The following is a 21,690-nucleotide window of genomic DNA, read 5'->3' as shown; positions in this document are numbered from 1 at the left end:
CACCTGAAGTACAATTAAAAAAATAATAAAAAAAAAAAAAAAAAAAAGAACACTGGTTTTTCTTAATCCACAATTATAGAAGGAAAATTGTGCCACCAACCTGACTGGTCCCAAGGAATGGATGGCTAACACAAAAGATTAGCACAAGGCATATATAATTAAGGTGAAGATTAATAAGATTGCAAAGGTAGGCAAGGGCCAGATCTCAAGGAACCAAAGCATGTAGATTCTGTCCTCAGTTAGGAATCAGCACTCCAGGCTTTGATCAGAGAATATAATATCAATGTTTTAAATCTAATATTCAAAGAGAGAAGCACTACTTAGGCGAGCTACTTTAACGCACAATTTAGGACTGGTTCAAAGGCCTGTTGAGAATGTGCATTTCTAACAAGTTCCCAGAAGATGCTAATACTGCTAGTTGGGGACCAATTCTGAGAACCATTAGTAGAGCAGTGTTTCTCAACATTTATTATACCTAAGAATCACTTGGGGAGCTTGTTAAAATGTAGACTCTGATTCAGTATATCTGGGGTGAAATACAAATTCTCAGCAGGGATTCAAACTGAAATGAAGTGGTTCGAAGTCCTCTGCTTTAACAACATACCACTTATCAACTCACCTGGATTCTTTGACCATATTAGCTATCCTACTTGCAAAATTATCTCATTCTTAGCCAGGAAAAACTTTGCTTCCCATGAAGAACTGGTCTACTTTATTTTTTCTGATATAATTAATGTGTTGTTTTTTTCCTTGGCTACAAGCAAACTCTAAATCAAATCTTATGTGAGTCACAGCAAATCTATTAACTTATTTATATCTTCCCCCTTTCTTTGCCCTGATTTTCTATTTTTATTCCTAGTGTATTAACTGAAAGGTATATACCCCTTAGTATAAGTTATTTATGTATAGGTAAACTCAATCAAAAGCAATGAAATCTAATTTTTCTATAAAATTAATGCTTATACATTCATTGAAGCCTTGGTGTGTTTGATTACGACAGCAAAAACCATCAGGATTAATTTTATCTCAAGAGCAATCTTTAAGGATTCTTAAAGGAAAAGTTAATGAAATTCAGGCTATTTGAACTCAGTAAAATTTTGTTTTTACTACATTATTTACAACTGTGTGTGCTGATAGTAATCCTAGCACTGACATAAAGATTCCATTAGTGCAGTTTCATTTTACCTTTATTCTGTGAAAGAGGATCATTTGTAATTTGCTGATGACAAAACTCGATGACACAAAACAGGTTACAGAAATATTTGATGTTGCCTCGCCATTTTATGGACTCACTTAGCTTACCCTGTCGTTTACAGCCATCACACTTTGCCATCTGAGAAAGAAATATAAGGACAGGCATAAAATAATAACATTAACCAAAACTAGAAGGTACTATGAAAACAAAATATACAAGTCAGTTGAAACCACAAAATATGAGGTTCCTACCTTAAAATACCGTGATTTAAATATATATATATATACACACACATACACTTAATTACCTGTTTCATTATAAACCAAAACCAAACCCACTGTCATCAAGTAAATTCCAACTCATAGTGACCCTACAGGACAAAGCAGAACTGCCTCATAGGGTGTCCAAGGCTATAATCTTTACAGAAGCAGATTGCCACATCTTTCTCCTGTGGAGCAGCTGGTGGGTTCGAACCGCCAACCTTTTGGTTAGCAGCCGAGCACTTTAACCACGGCACCACCAGGGCTTCTTTGTTTCATTATACATGCCATAAATTGAGAGAATATAAAAGTTATTTTCCTTTTTTCAAAATTACTGATGTGAGAAACGAAAGATAGGCTCTATTTTGAAAAAGTTCAAGAAGCGAAATATTGCAGGAGAAAGAATATGGGCTTTGGAGTCATACAGACTTTGATTCATTCAACAGACAGCTAACTAAGCATCCTCTGTCTTAAGCACTGTGGTAGGTCCTGTTCATATAGTGATGAAAAAGACATAGGCCCTCCCCTCAAAAAGATTATATTTTGGGGGTGAGGTAGACAAGTAAACAGCTATTTCATTATAGTGTGATAGGTGCTACTTAGCTCTGTCACCTTCCAGCTTCCTCAAGGGGCATGTCACTTAACTTTCCTAAACTTCATTCCTTTTCTTTATTTACAAACTGATGATAATACACATAGCTCTTGGGACTGTGTGAGGATTAAATTAAATAACACTTATGGAGCACAGGGCATATAATAGGGGTTCAATTAATTTTAACTATCATTGTTAGCCTTTCAGGAAGATTTTCTTTTTTTTTTTTTATATGAGGCTGGTCAGTCATTTGACCTGTAAAGTGAGAACCAGGTCTGACTTCAAATTCCTCAGAATAACCTTCTGAATGAGAGAGCAGCTTAGGACAAAATAACTATGTAAAGTTCTAACTTACAAAGTTTCAAAGTTATATGTAAGGACAATATGCCTTATAAGAAAGCAAAAAATAAAAGGAACATATCCTCAAATAACAACAAAGTCTCCAGAAATCCTACCTCTTTGCCCCAAAGAGTCCATGTTTATATGCAACAGAATTTTACTACAGGAGTCCATAATTTATTTTACCCAGCTCTAAACACCAAATTTTTCTTTATATAATTTGAACATATTTTAAAGAGAAAATAACCATACTAACTTGAGAAAGCCAAAGAAGTATATCACATTTACCTGATAAAAGAGAACTGTAAATTTGGACATGCAATCTTCACAACAAAACTCTTCTAACTTGCCCTCCAGTCGATTTTCTACCAAATTAGGGGATGTCTGTGAACAATAACTGCACATCTTACAGTAGTTTCTCCATCGTTCTCCAAAGTCACGTGCAGAGAGGGATTTGCAAACTGAAAACCAGAAGGGATGAAAGAAACAAAATCTGCATTAACTTTAAGGAGATAAAATGAGTTCCTATGGTCTTAGACAACAACTTTAAGCTCGTTTCTAAATCTTGATACAGAATTATTTGCCTCTAGGTTAAAGGATAGTCTCTATTCACAAAACAAACTCGTATCATCTTTTAAATATACTCAAAACATTAAGCCATCTATATTAAAAAAAAATCAGAGGTGTAAAAGCCAACAGCAGCAACTGCTTAAGTACTCTCTTTACAAATGGATGCAAGAACAAAAAGATCTCTGAAGTCATAGCTAAACTTATGAAGAGATTTTCTATAGTAAGACCATTGATCTAATCATATTTTAATAGTTTCTTTATTGAGATTATTGCAACATTTAAAGGGATAGACTTTAAATTTAAATTATGTACAAATTCAATACAGAAGGACTTCAACATTATGTACATATTACACCTCATAAAACAAAAATTACTTGAAAATTGTGGATTAATATTCTAAGTCATCATAAATTACTTTAATTCATAGCAATCACATGCTCTGTAGGTAAAACTGAACTTTTTTACCTTCACTACAGAATGGCTTGTCAACCCCTGAGAATCGCACAGTCTCCTTTATAATTTTCTGAAGTTTACAGTAGTCACACATTGCCACAACTTTATTTTTCTTTTTATATTCATCAGAACAAGTCTTGCCACAAAACAGAAACATTTTACCCTGCAGAGAAATAACAGTCATTGCGGTCTAACTAAATGGTTGCTTTATCTTTAAGAAATCCATTGTCCTCATTTTCAAAGCAACTTTAGTGATTGTCAAAGATGAAAAGACAAAAATGTTTCTATTGGATACGTTCATATTCAATTCCTTTCATCATCTCTCTTTACCTTGTAGAAAAGAAGGTCTGGTTTTGTGGCAAACAGATGGTTACAGTGCTGACACTTGAGCTTAGAAACTGTATGGGTTAAAGCAACTTGCTGCGATTGTTCAGCAAGAGGCTGGAGACTGGCTGTAGCAGAGCCACTGATGGAGCTGGGGGAAACGGCTGAGGTGTTACCTCCTCCTGCTGACACTGCTGACCTGGTGCTCTGGCTTACAACCACTTGGCCCTGAGACAGGGGCACCGCTGAAGAGTTTGCTCCTTTTGGTTTGTTAAATACATTCTGAACAAACACAAATAAGGCAAAGATTTTATCAAGTGAGTAAATAACATAAATTAGTAATTATCATTTTCTTACTTTAACGAATTATAATTCCCCCCAAAATATTTTTTTTTTAAGTTTTTAAAAAAGTCATTCACAGAAAGTGTTTAAATGGTAGTAGAGTTGAAATGGAATAGAAGGACCAAGAAATGGAACATTAAAAGATCGAGGACTGCAATTCAGGATTTCCAGACAAAGACCTCTAGTAAATGCCTCTAGTAGATTAGAGAAGACCTCTCCTTTCCCCAAGATACCCTTCTACCTACACACTCCCATGACCAACCAGCCCCTGATGGCTATGAAGAGCACAGTGGCTACCACCTGTCTCTTTCTCCCTGGTGAGGGAGAGAGCCAAGAAAGTGGGAGGAGGGAAGAATAGTCTAGGCAAGGACCCTGAACAAGGAAGCAAGCTTTGAGGCCCAATACCTGAGCTCAGACATTTTACGGAAATGACCTTTAGGACCCTGGTTGAACAGAATTTTTTTTTTTAAGTTAACTTTAATGTTTAGAAGTAGGGACCATCAGTAGTTAAAATTTTGCCATAGACCAATGCCTAAGAGAACCACAGGGGTAAAATACTACCTGAGATCATACCTGGAAAGCTACCACACAACTGGAGCTGCAGAAGCTGTATATAGTTCCATTTGACATGGCTAGGTGATACTGAGGGATTGCGGAGGTTTTACAACTATGACATGCAACCTGGACACCTTGGTGGAAAAAAAATAAAAACCAATGAATAAGTTATAAAATGAACAAAGGATCCAAAAACGAATTAGGAGAATGAAAATATCAAATACTCAATAATATACAAAAATAATCAAGGAACTTTACAATAATATAAATCTAAATAACTACAGAAAACATGTGAAATGAGGGATACCATTGCTGATATCAGACGGAACTTGGCTGAAAGCAGAGAAAACCTTAGAGATGTTTACCTGTGTTTTATTGATTATGCAAAGGCATTCGACTGTGTGGATCACAATAAGTTATGGATAATGTTGTGAAGAATGGGAATTCCAGAACACTTAATTGTGCTCATGTGGAACCTATACACAAACCAAGAGGCAGTTGTTTGAACAGGGGATACTGCATGGTTTAAAATCAGGAAAGGTGTATGTAAGGGTTGTATCCTTTTACCATACTTATTTCATCTGTATGCTAAGCAAATAATCCGAGAAGCTGGACTATATGAAGAAGAACATGGCATCAGGACTGGAGGAAGACTAACCACCTGCGATATGCAGAAGACACAACTATGCTTGCTGAAAGTGAAGAGGACTTAAAGCACTTACTGATGAAGATCAAAGACTACACCTTCAGTATGGATTACACCTCAACATAAAGAAAACAAAAATCGTCACAACTGGACTAATAAGCAACATCATGATAAGAAGAGACAATACTGAAGTTGTCAATGATTTCATTTTACTTGGATGCACAATCAACACCCATGGAAGCGCAGTCAAGAAACCAAACAATGTACTGCATTGGGCAAATCTGCTATAAAAGACCTCATTAAAGTGTTAAAAAGCAAAGATGTCACTTTGAGGACTAAGGTATGCCTGACCCAAGCCACAGTATTTTCAATCACCTCATATGCATGCGGAAGCAAGACAATGAATAAGGACGACTGAAGAAGATTTGATGCCTCTGAATTATGCTGTTGGCAAAGAATACTGAATATACGATGGACTGCCAGAAGAACAAACAAATCTGTCTTGGAAGAAGTACAGCTGGAACGCTCCTTAGAAGCGAGGATGGCGAGACTTCGTCTCACAAACTTTGGACATGTTATCAGGAGGGACCACTCCCTGCAGAAGGATATCATGCTTGGTAAAGCAGAGGTCAGTGAAAAAGAGGAAGACCGTCAATGAGATGGACTGACACAGTGACTGGAACAATGGACTCAAACATAGCCAACAATTGTGAGGATGGCACAGAACTGGGCAGTGCTTCGTTCTGTTGTACACAGGGTTGCTATGAGTTGGAACCGACCCAACAGCTAACAACAGATAACTACAACTAATCTCAAGTCCCACTTACATAGAAAGTAACTTGGAACTTATATGTGTTTTTTTCTTTTTTCTCACACATGAAATATCTCAATCAACAAAACCAGTTTTTTTTAAAACTAAATCAGTCTTGGGTCTCTACCTAACCATACAGATAAATTTGGTTTGTAACAGAATGAAAGAAAAATAGTTTTTTCTTCAATAGTTACTAAACCTATAAATTTATCAAATTTAAACATTACCTGAAGAAATAACTGTCTTCACTCTGTAAGCAGATAAGCAATTAATAGAACAGAAAAGCTCTGTTTTTCCTGACTCATTCGTGGTCTCAATCATTTCAGCTGAGGGTCTCAATGATTTCCCCAGGGCATATGGAGGAGTTTGGGCTGAATTCTATTAAGAAAATAAAATAACATGAGATGCTGCCTTGTACAAGTATACACATGTACATGTTGTTTAAAAAAAAAAAGGTATCCATAACCACAGCCTTTTATTGAAATATTTGAGCTTAACAAAGAGGTCACACCAAGTATTAGACTTCTGTAAGTTGGGATGTGGGAAAAGTAAGTTCTTTTAAGGCAATAATAAAATATAAACTGAAGAAAATTAATAACTATTCAGATAGATTAACACCAAAATACATTATAAGCAATGAATTGGATAGTCATAACAGACTTTTCCCATCCCAAATAACCAGAGAAGACCAGGTAGGTAATCCATCAATTAAAGGGCCCTCCTCAGTACAGATTTGGAAATCAATCTAGGATGCAGTCGACCACCTTTCAGGTTACTTAGTTTTTAAGACTCTTTACCAGGAGGAGGTAGAAAATGATGTTTAACGTGTATTAGGAGATCCTATAGAATTGCCTGCTTTTCAAGCCAAATTTCCTAATAAAATTTGCCTGTACGTTCACTTGTTATAAGAAACGATAATAACAATAATGACTACCATTTATACAAATTACCAATATTATCACCTACTGGCCAGGTCCCAAGGTAAGGAATATCTATATACTGTACCATAGAATCCTTTCGACAATATACCAGCTGTCAAGTGGATTCCGACTCATGGCGACCCATGCATGTCAGAATAGAACTGTGTTCCATAGGGTTTTCAGTGGCTGATTTTTCAGAAGTAGATCCCCAGGCCTTTCTTCTGAGATGCCTCTGGATGACTTGAACCTGCAACCTTTCAGTTAGCAGCTCAACACTGTTTGTACCACCCAGGGACTCTTAATAATATAGTGAGGTACTTAAATTTTTCTTAAAAAATTTAACTTAGCTTTAATCAAATTATCTTCAGTAAACAGAAGAAATAGGAGTCAAACTTATTTCATCTGACTCTAAAGTTCAGGTTCCTAACCACTACCTATACTGCCAATGACCACAATACGAAGTTCTGCAATAAGAAATTATATGGGGAAGTAAATAGTAGAAAAACATAAATTGTGAAGTTTCACTATATAATCTTCCTGGTAAAAGAAGAACATAATTTATGCAGTTGACCGAGTACAATACCAGTAACAAAATTGGGAATGGAACTGGTTTTTGGATCCCATATAAAAATGACATGAATTCTTTTCCTATGAAAGTGGTACCTGGACTGCTAAAAGTGACAATTTTGGGGAAAAAAAAACTTTTCAATGATGAGTGCACATCACCAACTGCTCAGAGAAAACTTACTAAGAACAAATTTTAATTACAATTTTTCACCCTTTAAAACAATTTAAAAAAAAAAAATTCCAAATCAGTGAGAATGGTTGCACAACTCAAACAATGTAACCAATGTCACTGAAATATACATGTAGAAACAGCTAAATTGGTGTATGTTTAAATGTATATATTCTCAACAAAATAAAACCCCAGATCATTCAACAACAATTGACACAAGTATGATATATTTAGTAACCAAATTAATCCTTTACTCATTAAGATAAATAAAAATCAGCTAGTCTAATAGGGCAATGTTGCCAAATAATTGCAATTCTTTCCAAAACAGGTATATATATATTTTTTAATATATTTTTTTAAAGGAAAAAGATATGCTCCCTTTAGAGTCACTGATTTTTATCATCTTTTAATTCTTGGTCATAGTTTATTTACGACAATGTAGGGTTTTCTTCACTATCCATATATCATACAATATTTCATTTTCACAGCAAATCACAAGATTACATTTATGAATTCTTTGCCGTGAACGGGAACCTTTTAAAAGTGATCTAGTTCACTTAAATCATCTCACTACCACAGTCATCTCTTACAGTATCAGAATTCATTCTATTTTTCTAGAGGGGAAATCACAGCTCATGCTTTCATTTTGCATTTCATCCCTGTGCAGCCAACTTAAAGAAGTGAGCCTAACTATATACAACAGACTTACATATTCATACCTGCTTGTATGCCGTGACACTTGTTGAGCTAAAAACCTTCTGGGACTGGCAAGGACCAGAGCTACTATAGCAATAGCTCCCACAGTTCTCACAACAGTTCATGGTGAGGTTGTTGGTTGAGTGAAATTTTGAAAAACAAGCATCACTACACAGACCATGTACCACATTTTGATATTTAACTTCAAATCGAATCTAGGGGAAAAAAATGCACACACATGCAAAATAAGCTTAGCCAGTTAAAAATCTCTAATCTTTGAGCAGAACCCCAACAAAAGTAAAAAGAAACTTACATCCGCATTTTTCTGACACATACTGCACTTAGTTGAAATGCTATTGGTATATATGGTAACAACAGGTTTTTTCTTTAGCTCATAAGAAGACAGGCATGATTGGCTGCAGAAATCTTTGCTAGGAGAGGAATTTTCAAATCGGGTTGTGATCACATCCTTTGGATTTAAAATGTCTCTAAAAATAAATGACAAAAGGCAAAATGAAAGATGTTCATCCCAATTGTAATTTCTTCCTTTTTGTGAGCTAAAATAATTACATTTACTATGGGCAGCTATTGTGTGGTAGAAAAAGGCCCTGGATAAGGCATCTGAAAACCTGGGTTTGATGATTAGTTCTGTAATTTATCAGTTGAGTCGCAATGAGTGGGCCAATTACTGTCTCAATTTCCTCATGTATAAAATGAGGTTTATAATTCCTAATTCATAGCTGTGTTGAGGGAGAATTATATTTAAAATACGGCCAGCCAGATGCTCATGACAGAAACAGTGATGCTTCTAGTTCCAATCAAGATCCATCTGCTGAAGCCAATGGGCCTCAATTCTGAAGCCATCCCACAACTCCAAAGCACAAGACCCTTGTCCTCTTACTAGCTAGCAACTGCCAAGAGTAGAAAAATGAGACAAGGAATGAAATATTAAATATTTTAAATGCAAGATATGCGAAATTGATGAACTACTGAAAGTTAACATAAAGATCAGCATGAGATATAAAACGTAGTTATAACCTAAGAGATCAAAGAGACAGATGACAAAATGAGTATTACAGGGCTTGGTGTCAGAGGACAAATGAAAACAATCTAACAGGAAGAACACAAATAATTTAACAGTTCTGTGAGATTCCTAGCATCAATCTGTTAAGAGCTAATCAGTGCAATAAACACTGACAGCAATACCCGGGTAAAAACAGAAGCCAAGTATTGCCATTCTTCTGGTAAGTATAAAAACTGAAGAAATTAGTCATTAATTAAAAACACTAGTACAGGTCACAAAGTAAACAATAATAACGGCAAAAATATTATATACTACAATAATGTATACTGAGTACCTACTACATGCTAGACATTGTTTTAAAGGCTTTACTCAAATTATCCAATTTAATTATCAGGAAAACTCTTATATTATAATTCCCATTTTACAGATTAGGAGACTGAATCAGAAAGGTTAACTAGCTTGTCATACAGCTGGTAAGCACCGAAGCCAGAATCCAAGCAGTATGATTCTATAGTTCACAGAGTGAAGCAGTCCACTGTCCTGCCTCCCATCCTGTACCTTTATTGTATAGGACTGTTCCATGATAAATTACCAAAAGATAACTACAACAACAAAGTACTTTAATTTTCTAAAACTCACCTAACCTTAAAAATATGACAGCGTATCTCAGAAACCAAGTGGATATGCTTACTTACAGATGAATGATTAATTCTGAAAAGTGATTTTTCTACTAAAAACAGAGCAAATAAAAACTTTTATTTGATAAGGTGAATCTGCCAGTGGCATAATGTGTATATAAGTAAACCAATGAGGATGACTTTTTAATGAAAAGCTGTGCACATAAATACAAATGCACTCCAAACCTTATGCACCCGAACGAGTATTATATCTTACCATTTATCTTGGAAAAACCACACCTCTCCTAAGAACAGTAGCATGGCTCAAAATATTTTTTCTAAATTCTCTTTTAATTTATAAGAACCACAAGAACAACTTTTTAATTTTATATTCAAACCTCACATTGAACAGTATGATTCAGTTTAATCACCTATTGATAAGCTACCAATTTTTGGCAATTTGCAAAACTCAAACCCATAATGAAGAGATTCATCGCCTGACCTAGTCTAAAGGAATGTTTCATAGGCTCATAAAGCAATCCCAAATAAACACATATTTTTTTCTTAAATAAGAACAGAACTGTGGTAAAAAAGTTACTGACAAGGATGACTACTTTTAAGAGAACAACATGCATTTCAATATATAAGCCATGGTATGTTCTTTAAAACTTAATTCATATTATTTTGATAGTTGATATTTTGACAAAGAATATCTAAAAAGCAGAAAAAGAAATTTATCCTTTCAGACTAGTTTCATGAGAATGACATGAAAGTTAAAAGTAAGGTATTAGAAAGGCATTTTAGAACAAATCTGAATTTAAATATTTAGCAAAATATAAAAATTTTATCTTTCATTTTTAGTCAGAGATTTCCATTTTAGCAGGATCTACTTTTAGATACATTAGGCCTAAACACACCAAGCAGATAAAGGACATCAAGCAGATAAAGGAACTGTCAAATATCTCCAAAGGCAAAATAAAGTAAAACAAAACCTGCTGCTGTCGAGTCAATTCTGACTCATAGCAACCCTACAGGACAGAGTAGAACTGCCCCACAGGGTTTCCAAGGCTGTAAACCTTTATGGAAGCAGGCTGCCACATCTTTCTCTCACAGAATGGCTGGTGGGTTCGAACCACCAACCTTCTGGTTAGCAACCAAGTGCTTAACCATTGGGCAACCGGGGCTCCTTAAAGGCAAAATAGGTATCTATAAATTATGTTAAGCATTCATAATAATATGAATTTTATTATTAATAAATAAAACCAAACCCGTAGCTGCTGGGTTGATTCTGACTCACAGCGATCTTACATGATAGAGTAGAACTGCCCTGTAGGGTTTCCAAGGAGTGGCTGGTAGATTTGAACTACCAATCTTTTGGTTAGCAGCCAAGCTCTTAACCACTGTGCCACCAGGGCTCCTTTATTATTAATAGGATCCCATTTATTAATCACTTACTATGTGCTAGGCCCTGTGCTAACATGATTTCATTAAAACCCAGTAGATACTATTTATAGTAGGCTTAGAAAGTTAAATATCTAGCACAAGGTCACACAGGTAATAAGTGATAGAGCCACAATTCAAAATCAAGCTCTTAACCTTTCTTGTTCTACATTAGTGACTTGACAACACATTGTATTCCTGAAATTACACCGCCAAACAGGAAAAACATTCTATATTCTTCAAGTATACAAAGGCGAAGAAAGGTTTATGTGACTGCAATGCTGTTTCTTCCTTTCTCTTCATTGTAAGCATTGTAGTGAAGCAACAAGGACCTCAACAAAAGCTCGTAAAAATATTAAAAGTAAACACCTATTTTTGTGACCATTGAGAGTTTTTACCTTTTAAGGAATTAAACGTATTATTACAAGAGTGACATTATTTGATCCTATACTTCAATAACTATCAGGATAACTGTTAAATAATTTTAAATGATTGTTATCTACAATTATAGAATAAATAGGTGGTCCTATCACAAATGGTTCGCTATTTCTTTCCATAGCAAAATTTAAACTGAGATAGAAAAACCTGTTTAGGCAATACTTCTAAGTCCAAGTCACTTATTTAATGCTGCAAAACTTCAGAATTTGCAAATTTCTCAATTAGCTAAAAACTTATTTCCATTGAAATGTTTTAGAGAGATTTAAAGTAGCAATAGCATGTTTGAACTAAACTATATACACACGAAAAAAATAAAAAGGGATGTAATTAAGAATTTTATACTTTAAGCAGTTTGTGCAGGTTTTCTTGGGAGGTGGTGGTAGGCAGACAGGTGAAGAATATCCGGTGATGCACCGTGTAGAGCAAAAAAGCTGTGTAGATCCTGTCCTATGATATGCAGTTTGCCCCTTATAAAGCATTTTTTTACATCCAGAACAAAAAACCTGAACAGCCATGGCTGGAACTGAAGGAAGCAATATATTTGGGCCAGATGATACAAGAGGAAGCTGAAAGCTTGGGGTGATCTGTGGGGCTACAAAAACAAAATAGGAAGAAAAAAACAGTGTTAGTATCAACACGAATACATATACATTCTTTTTTTAGGACAAAGTAACTCAGTCTCAAAATCCAATATTAACGAGGCAATAAAAACCAAAAACCAAACCCACTGCCGTCATGTCGATTCTGACTCATAGCGACCCTACAGGACAGAGTAGAACTGCCCCATAGGGTTTCCAAGGAACAGCTGATGTATTCGAACTGCTGACCTTTTGGTTAGTGCCAAGCTCTTAACCACTGCACCACAAGGGCTTCAATGAGGTAATAAGCACTCCAAAATAAGAGGTTTCAAGTTTTTCTTACCATGACCCATAGTAAGAACTACATTTCACATTATAACTGAGGACACGTACATACATTTGCATGTATACACATATGATTTAATAACTGAAACAGACATTTCATGAAACAATGTTTCCTTGCTACATGCACTGCACTCTTATATAATCTTATTGTATTTCATTTTTTAAAATGCTGCTCAAGACCAGCTACTTGCAGTTTAAAAAACACTGCTCTAAATGAAGAGAAAGACTTAAAGAGGTGCTTTCCCTCAATTCTACTAGTCAGAATAAACAAATATTAATTTTAATTATACATTTCTATTTCTTACCAAGAGGACTGTCACTGACTGAAAACACTGCACTAATTTTCAATTCACTTTCTTGAGTTTTTGACTGCTGTGTACATTCATACTCCTTTAAAAAAAAAGAAAGAGAAATGAATACAATGTATCTAAGTAAACCAGAGATTCAGGCAAAAAAATATTCTGTCAAATTCATCTTTTCTACATTCTAATCCTAATCACCTTCACAAATATCTCAAAAGCCACAATTTTCAAGTTAGAGCAGATTTAATCTTTATAAAGAAGATCGTGCAGTACTGGACAATCTTCTGCAATAGTTATATCTACTTTTCAAATAATCTTGCATAGATGGGAGTATATAGCTATTCCAATGCTGAACACTACTCTTTTTTAGGCTGTGTTTACAAGAGAGCAATAGATGAAATTAAATTTGAATGATTTGGATCAAATCAATAATTTGAGCCAATAGATTTATAAGCTGTCATCTCTGTTAATGGCAAAAAAGATACGAGTTTCAATGCAATCTGTTCATTATACATAAAATCACATTCTAAATCAGATTTATTCTTAATATGTTCTTTAAAATTTGTTTTCAAATAAACTATAAGACTGAAAGAAATTTTTTTAAAAATAGATATACCTATTTTAAAAAGGAGTGACCTTTATTCTGAAATTATGACCATCCTACTCCCCCTTGCCTTTTTTAGGGAGGGTGTCAAAATAACCTTACATGTTTCAAAATAAAAAGGTTGGAAAAAAAATTAATTTTCTGAAACAATGGTGATAATAAATGGTAGCTGTATTTTTAATCTCCCTACGTTTAGCAAAATGAATGACTAATAGCCCTATCTATGTCCATTACCAAAGTTACTTTTGAAATTTCTCTGGACTATTAAATGCCGAAGATTAGGAACCAATGCATTAATTCACCCTTCCCATGATTACAATATGGCACCAAACAAGGTGCTGCCTGTAAGGAAGGATGTATTATACTCATTTTTACAGATGAGGAAAGTGAGGCTTAGAGATGTTCAGCAACTTGCCCAAGGTCACAAAGATATTAAGTGCAGAGGTGGGAATCAAACCCAGGTCTCTCTTTTCCAAAACCCATACTATCTTCCAGATATACAAATACAATATAATTGCTATAATGAATTCAAACCCTGCCCCCTCAAGCAAAATTAAGTTCCCCTGTTGTAGTCTGTCCCATTTCTATTCTCTCATGACATTTATCATAATACATAGTTTCATATTTATTAGAATGACTATTTAATGTCTAAGACACACACACATACACACACAAACAAAATTGCAGCCTTAAGTGGACAGGGACCATATCTATTCTTTCACCTCTGTATACCCAACACTCAGCAGAGTCAACAAAACACAACAGAGAAGACTATGGGCTCCAACAGCAGACAGAAGCAGATGTAACCCTGGCTCTTAAACAAGAAATCATTTAACCTTTCTTAGTTTAAATTTCCTTATCTGTGAAATAAAAAATAACAATATTACCTAACCGATAGAACTGTTATGAGACTTAAATGATTTTAATAAAAATAAAGTACATAGCATGATGACTTACATGTAGCCAAGTAAACATATGCATACAAAAATGCTAGCTCTTATACTTAATATTATTTTCATAATTATGGCATTTAATAAATATTAGTTGAGTGAAACTCAAGTCCATCAAACCCAAAGTGGCCATCTGTAAACATTATACTTAAATAAGAATCCTGGGTGGCACAAGTGGTTTAGTACTCGACTACTAGCTGAAAGGTCAGCAGTTGGCTTACACACAGTTAGCTTCAGATGTCACACTAAAAAGTTTATGCTTATCACACAGGCGAAGAAAGGGCCTTTATAACGATGAATCTCACAACATAGATCAGCTTCGAGGACATTATGCTGAGTGAAATAAGTCAATGACAAAAACACAAATACTGTATGAGATCACTACTATAAAAAATGAAGTAAAGGATTTTACACAGATACACACACACACACAAATTCTTTGATGGTTACCAGGGACTGGAGAAGGAGAGAGGAAAAATCACCAACTAGAAAGAAGATACGTGTCAATATTGGTGAAGGGAAAGACATCATACAATAGGGAGAAGTCAGCACAAGAGGACCAAAGCAAAGGAAGGCACTGAGAGGAATGCAAGAATAAAGGGCAATCACGGTAATTACCATAACATAGACAACCCTACAAAAATAGTGTTGAAAAATGATAATCTACGAATAGATGTATAAGAAAAGAGATATGTTAAAGAGAAGTGGGAGAGTGCAAGGGAGAACACCCACTACAGATATAGGTTTGGTTGCAGATATTACTACATACACATTTGCAGATGCTGCACGTATATTAATATAGACAACAGAACACACAAGGGGCATAGTCATGGAAAGTTCCTAGACATAACTAAACACCTCAGGGGCAAAGTTACTAGACATGAAGGCTGAGGACCATAGACTTGGGGGACATCTACGTCAACTGGCATAATGGTTCATAAAGACAGTGTTCTATATCCTACTTTACTAAGTAGAGTCTGAGGTCTTAAAAGTTTGCGAGTGGCCGTCTAAAATACAGCTATTGGTCTCATCCTGTCCGAAGCAAACGGAAGTACAGAAAACTGAAGACTCAAGGGAGCAATCAGTCTAAAGGACTAATGGACCACACGAACCACAGCCTACATGACCCAAGACCAGAAGAAATAGATGGCGCCCAGTTACCACTACCAACCGCTCTGACTAGGATCTGGGAGAAAAATGTGACCAAAAATCAAACCATTAAAAAGACCAGACTTACTGGTCTGATAGAGACTGGAGGAACTCCCGAGACTATGGCCCTAAGACATTCTTCCAACATTCTAGAGACCACCTTTCAGCCAAACAATAGACAGGCCTACAAAATAAACAATAACATGTGAGAGGAACGAGTTCCTTAGAACTTTTAACTATATGAGACTAATAGGGCAAAATCTGCCCAAAAGCAAAGATGAGAAGGCAGGAAGGGGTAAGAAAACCGAATGAAAGGTAACACGGAACCCAGGGCAGAAACGGGGAGAGTGCTGACACATTGAGGGGACTGCAACCAATGTCTTGGAACATTCTGTGTACAATTTGTTGAATGGGAAACTATTTTGCTCTGTAAACCTTCACCTTAAGCACAATATTTAAAAAAAAAAAGAAAAGAAAGAAAGAAAGGGTCTTTAAAGGGAGTCATATAATCAGATCTATAAAGAATACAAAGTCATCACTCTACAGTGGTTTGGTGGGGTACGTGACTGAAGGGAGGAGGATAAGCAGAAAATTGTCATAAAAGTCCTGATGAGAAATAATGAAATAGGGATGAAAAGGAAGGGATGGAATCAAAAAATATTTGAAAGGTACAATCCACAAAACTTGGTATACAAATGGTTACTTTTGGCAGAGGAAGAGGAAGAATCTACCATTTGGAGAGAAAGGTGTCATGGATGCCACTATCTCCCACCTCACATCCTGCAGACACTACTTCTCACCACAGTACTCTAAGTAGGCATGAAGCTAATGAGAGACAAGAAACCTATATAGCATCCCAGTTCTGAAATGGTGCTACGTTTGAGATGATGTGAGAAATAAAATAATGTTTGCTTTGCTTATGCAATAAAGTTAATAAATACAAAGATAAAACAAAAGAACTGTCCAAAAGGAAAAAAAAAATCATTTTTTTCCAGAACAACTGGTTTCTCCACATTGACTTTTGTGCTGTCCAATCTGGGTCCCTAAAGGGTGGCCAGAACGTTCTTTCCAAACACAAACCTATTTATCTTACTGTCCCACTTAAAACCCTACAATGGCTTCCATTGCTCTCAGGATAAACACCAAAATACACAAAAAGGCCCACAAGGCCCTGCATAATCTAACCCCAAACTATGTATAGAGACTCATCATGGAAGCAGGATAGCATAGGCTCTGGAGTCTAACTACCTGAGTTTCAGTCCGGTCTTTGCTAGCTGTAATTTGAGTAAACTGCTTAACCTCTTTGTGCTTTGGTTTCCTCATCTGTAAAATGAGGTTAACAATATGATTATGAGAATAGTGTCTGGCACATTATAAGCACATATAAAACTAAACCCAAACTCATTGCCATCAAGTCGATTTCTACTCATAGCGACCCTACCGGACAGAGTAGACTGCCCCATAGGGTCTCCAAGGCTGTAATCTCTACGAAGCAGACTGCGACATCTTTCTCCCACAGAGTGGCTGGTGGGTTCGAACTGCTGACCTTTCGGTTAGCAGCTGTGCACTTAACCACTGCGCCACCTAGGCTCCCATAAACACATATTAAGTGCTAATAATAATAAATTAATAATCACATATTACGATATAGTATATACTATGTATCAATATACAGTTTTTTATATACCATATATCACTGTTACTGTTATCATCATCATCACCGTTTTCATATCTTTTTTGTTCCAGGACCACTGGACTTGCAGTTCTTCAAAAGAGTCATGCATCTTTCCGAATTCAGGGCTTTCCTATATGCACTTCCCTTGTCTGGAACACTATCCTCCATGCTCTTTGCCTAGTTAATTTATTCTTCATAATTCTACTCATAAATCCTTTCCTCAAGGAGGCCTTCCCTGGCCACCCCCAGCCCCCAAACAAAACTAGGTCAGATCCCCCATTTTAAGCTTTTCTTCCAGAGTGCTGGTTGTAGTTTGTAATTATATATACTATTTGATCAATTACTCATGTAATGTCTATCTCCTCTACTAACTTAGAAGCTCTCTGAAGGAAGGGACTAAATTGATTTTGATCACTCCTGGATCCCCAGAGCCTGGCATAGGGTAGACTATACATACTCACAAAGTAAAAGGAAACTACTATCAGATACAAGAGAACTTTTAAAAGTGCTAAATGTGAGTAAAAAATGGTAAATACATATTGCTTTCCTTTTACAGAAAGAAATATCACACAGTTACCAAGATCTTCTTTTACTCAAAGAGTAGAAAAATCTATTTACTCATCTAATAAGGAAAAATCAGGTGGGTTGTTTTATCTTACAAACGAAAACTGCCTAAGTAAAACTTTCAAGTCACTTTTCAATATAGAAAAGAAAGAAAGAAGAAAATAAGATGAAATGCTTACTTGAGCATTGTCAGGTTCCTCTTTAATTTTGTCCAGAAGTCCCTGCTCTGGTGCCATGGCTTTGTCACATTCACCATCCAAAGGTTCTTTCATTCTATTTTGTGGTATAAAGGAACTCCTCTAAAACCAGCAGATTTCTTCTTGGTAGTGAATAGCTGGTCTGCTAAAATGCAACATAAAGGACTGGTAACTCAGGTTTACTCCCTCTCCCCACCCCCACCCCCTTTCATGTTTATACTATTAAAAACTTTGTGCCAAGCACAAGGCTTTAGGTCTGACCATTTGAAAAACAACTCTTTTGGGAGTTTGACTAATTATGTACTCCTTTCTTCCTGCTTTTTTCTTCATTCACAAAGTAAACAGTCTTCCAACAACAGCTCCCACTTCCCCAATAACTTTTAAAGACAAGCACTCTGGTCTTTTATATGCTGAGGGTTGTTGAGGGGAACAGACTAGCAGACCAAGACAAGAATATAATCCCAAGCTCTGAGAGAAATGAAGCCAGAAATAGTTGCTGACTCCATGAGAATTAGTACTTCGAGGCCCACCTCAGATTTGCTCTCTCAAAGTGAGGCACACCAAGCTCCCCACCTCCACCTCTACCTCAGCCTTTATCTGGAGGCCTCCCTAAGGGCCCCATTCTTCGCCTGATGACAGATCAGAGGTCAAGATGCCATCACAACTTAACAGTAAGTACGCCCTTACTTAAAGTGGGCCACCTGCACCTGTGTCTCCATAGGGGCCAATGCGCAGCCCTGCCCAGGAACCAGCCCCTCTGAGCCCTGCTTCACAACCGCCTTCCTATTAGCCATTTGGTAGATTCTCTTCCCCTAAGAGGCGCCTCGAAAGACAGGCCTGGCGATCTGCTTCCGAAAGGTCACAGCCTTGAAATCCTATGGAGCAGTTCTACTCTACACGCATGGAGTCAGAATCGACTACACAGCAACTAACAATAAGAAGAGTAAACGTAAACTAGATGTATTAAACTGAACTAAAAATGAAGCCTTCTAAAATTGTCTTTATTCAAACAGTCAAGCCAGGCATGGAAATCTGCAACTGGTTAAAAAGGCTGTTCAGAAGAAGAGGTGAGAACTTTTGACCATTTGCCACACTTAAGATCATCTATAGTCGCTCATCCCTCCCGAGTATCGTATTCGTTCCGAAATTCTCGTTCCCACCAATAGTTCCCACCAATAATTCCCACGCCCGTCACATAGTACAAACGCTGCAACGTTGCATCGGAGGGAGAAAACACCACCGGCAAACGCCAGTCAGCACGTCCCTGCTGCGAAATCCGCAGCCGCGTCAGCCCCGCAGCCCGCCCGGCACCGCCCCCTTCCAGATCCCGCCTGTCACGTGGCCGCGGCCCCCGCCCCTCCCCGCCCCGCGTGACCCCTCCCGATGCGCCCCGCGGCCTTACTCACCTTCTGGTCGGCCTCCTGATCCCAGGCGCCTCCCTGCTCCCGAGGGGGGCGCCGGGTGGGGTAGGAGAGATGGGACCCAAGACCCCGTGACAGGTTGAGAATTATTTTCTCTTAGTATAATTCTTCCGCCTAGTACATCGCAACGCAACACCCGGCCAACTACGCGTGCGCAACTTTAGTCTCCGCCCTCATTTCCCGTCATGCTCCACATCTGAGCTGGGCGGATCTTCCCAGCATTCCTCTTTCTTCAGTCATGGCTGACTTCTTAAAGAGGCCGAGCTCAATTGTAAAAAGGTAGAGGAACGGGTGGGGGAGGTAATATTAGGGCCTTAGGTGGCGCTTAAGTGCTGCACACAATTCTCTAATGCCCATTTCCAGAAAGGTAGGCTGCTAAGAGAACATAATAATAATAGCTGACATTTATTAAGCCAAGTGCTTGCTAAGCATCATCTCACTTAAACCCCCTCACACCCCTAAGAGGTACAAATTCTTCTTATCACGGAGATACACATGAAGAGATTAATTAATGTATGTCAAGTAAAGATTTGGTATTTTTTTCATTCAACATTGTTTTGAGATACATCCATGACTAGTGAGGCTGGATAATATTTCATTTTATGAATATGCCACTTTTTTAGCCATCTACTATGGCACAGTGGTTAAAGCGATAGACTGCTGACTGAAAGGCAGTTTGAAACCACTGGCTGCTACTCAGGAGAAGATGTGGCAATCTGCTTCTATAGAGATTTACAGCCTTGGAGACCTTATGAGGTCGCTATGAGTCAGAATCCACTCAGTGGCAGTGGGTTTGGTTTTGGGTTTACTATTCATGGGCATCTGAGTTATCTACAATTTTTGGCAATTAGGAATAATGCTGTTGTGAACATTCATATCTTTTGTGGCACATGTGCACATATTTATGATAGGTTTATACCTAGCAGTGAAACAGCTTGTTACACATCTGTAAAATTTAAGGAGATAATCTCAGTTTTCAAAAGTGGGTATATCAATATACACTCCCATCACCCATGTGTAAGAGTTTCAGTTGCTCCACATTCTTGCCAATAATTACTATTGTACATCTATTAAATCTCAACCATTCTGGTGGAGATCCAGTAGTATCTCACTGTGGTTTTAATTTGTCTTTCCCGGATTACTAATGAGGTTGAGCCCATTTTCATGTTTTTTGATATCTGGATATCAAGTCTTTTACCTATTTTTGTAATGGGTTATCTGTCATTTTCTTAAAGACTTATATTCTGGATACAAGTCCTTTGTAGACTATATGTATTGCAAGTATTTTCTCTCACTGTCTTAGTCATCTAGTGCTGCCATAACAGAAATACCACAAGTGGAGGGTTTTAACGAAGAGAAGTTTATTTCCTTACAGTCAAAGTAGGCTAAAAGTCCAAATTCAGGGTGTCAGCTCCAGGGGAAGGCTTTTTCTCTCTGTCGGCCTTCTTCTCTTTGGTGTTCCCCTGGACTAGGAGTTTCTCTGTGCAGGGATCCCGGTCCAAAGGACGTGCTCTGCTCCTGGCACTGCTTTCTTGATGGTATGAGGTCCCCCTGTCTCACTGCTCACTTCTGTCTTTTATATCTCAAGAGATTGCCTCAGGACACAATCCAGTCTTGTAGATCAGGTCCTGCCTTACTAACACAACTGCCACCCATCTTCCCTCATTAACATCATAGAGGCAGGTTTACAACATACAGGAAAATCACACAGTACCAGGAATCATGGCCTAGCCAAATTGATACACACATTTTTGGGGGGACGTAATTCAAACCATGCCACTCACCCATTGGCTTGCTTTTTCACCCTGTTATTAGTAACTTTTGTTGGCCATAAAACTTTTATGCTTAGTGCTTCTTGTGTCCTCCTTAAGCAATATTTTCCCACTTTAAGGTCCTTATTAACTACTGAAAGCGTTACTACTTTGCCTTTCATATTTAGATCTACAG

At 37.1% G+C, this 21,690-nt stretch overlaps 1 protein-coding gene across 4 annotated transcripts in view; it reads right to left on the bottom strand.

Moving 5' to 3' along the window:
* Positions 1–19,885, bottom strand: part of ZMYM6 (zinc finger MYM-type containing 6) — a 34,562-nt gene extending 14,677 nt beyond the window's left edge. The window contains exons 1-12 of one of the 4 annotated variants that reach the window (XM_023727255.1): positions 19,729–19,885; positions 18,305–18,467; positions 13,187–13,271; positions 12,301–12,550; positions 8,753–8,927; positions 8,463–8,654; positions 6,315–6,465; positions 4,649–4,764; positions 3,740–4,015; positions 3,422–3,572; positions 2,675–2,847; positions 1,186–1,333 (exon numbers count right to left, since the gene is read on the bottom strand). In XM_023727255.1, coding sequence (XP_023583023.1) covers positions 1,186–1,333; positions 2,675–2,847; positions 3,422–3,572; positions 3,740–4,015; positions 4,649–4,764; positions 6,315–6,465; positions 8,463–8,654; positions 8,753–8,927; positions 12,301–12,550; positions 13,187–13,271; positions 18,305–18,397 — 1,810 coding nt within the window. In that variant the 5' untranslated portion in view covers positions 18,398–18,467; positions 19,729–19,885. Of the gene's footprint in view, positions 1–1,185; positions 1,334–2,674; positions 2,848–3,421; positions 3,573–3,739; positions 4,016–4,648; positions 4,765–6,314; positions 6,466–8,462; positions 8,655–8,752; positions 8,928–12,300; positions 12,551–13,186; positions 13,272–18,304; positions 18,468–18,583; positions 19,609–19,728 lie in introns of those variants that run through there. The other 3 variants (XM_004371962.2, XM_023727256.1, XM_023727257.1) reach the window with 3 other exon arrangements.
* Between the last annotated feature and the right edge of the window lie 1,805 nt (positions 19,886–21,690).

The sequence above is a fragment of the Trichechus manatus genome, unplaced genomic scaffold, assembly GCF_000243295.1.
Source record: "Trichechus manatus latirostris isolate Lorelei unplaced genomic scaffold, TriManLat1.0 scaffold00015, whole genome shotgun sequence".
Taxonomy (NCBI): Eukaryota; Metazoa; Chordata; class Mammalia; order Sirenia; family Trichechidae; genus Trichechus; species Trichechus manatus.
The sequence above is the reverse complement of the archived record's forward strand: the minus strand, read 5'-3'. Positions and strand labels throughout refer to the sequence as shown.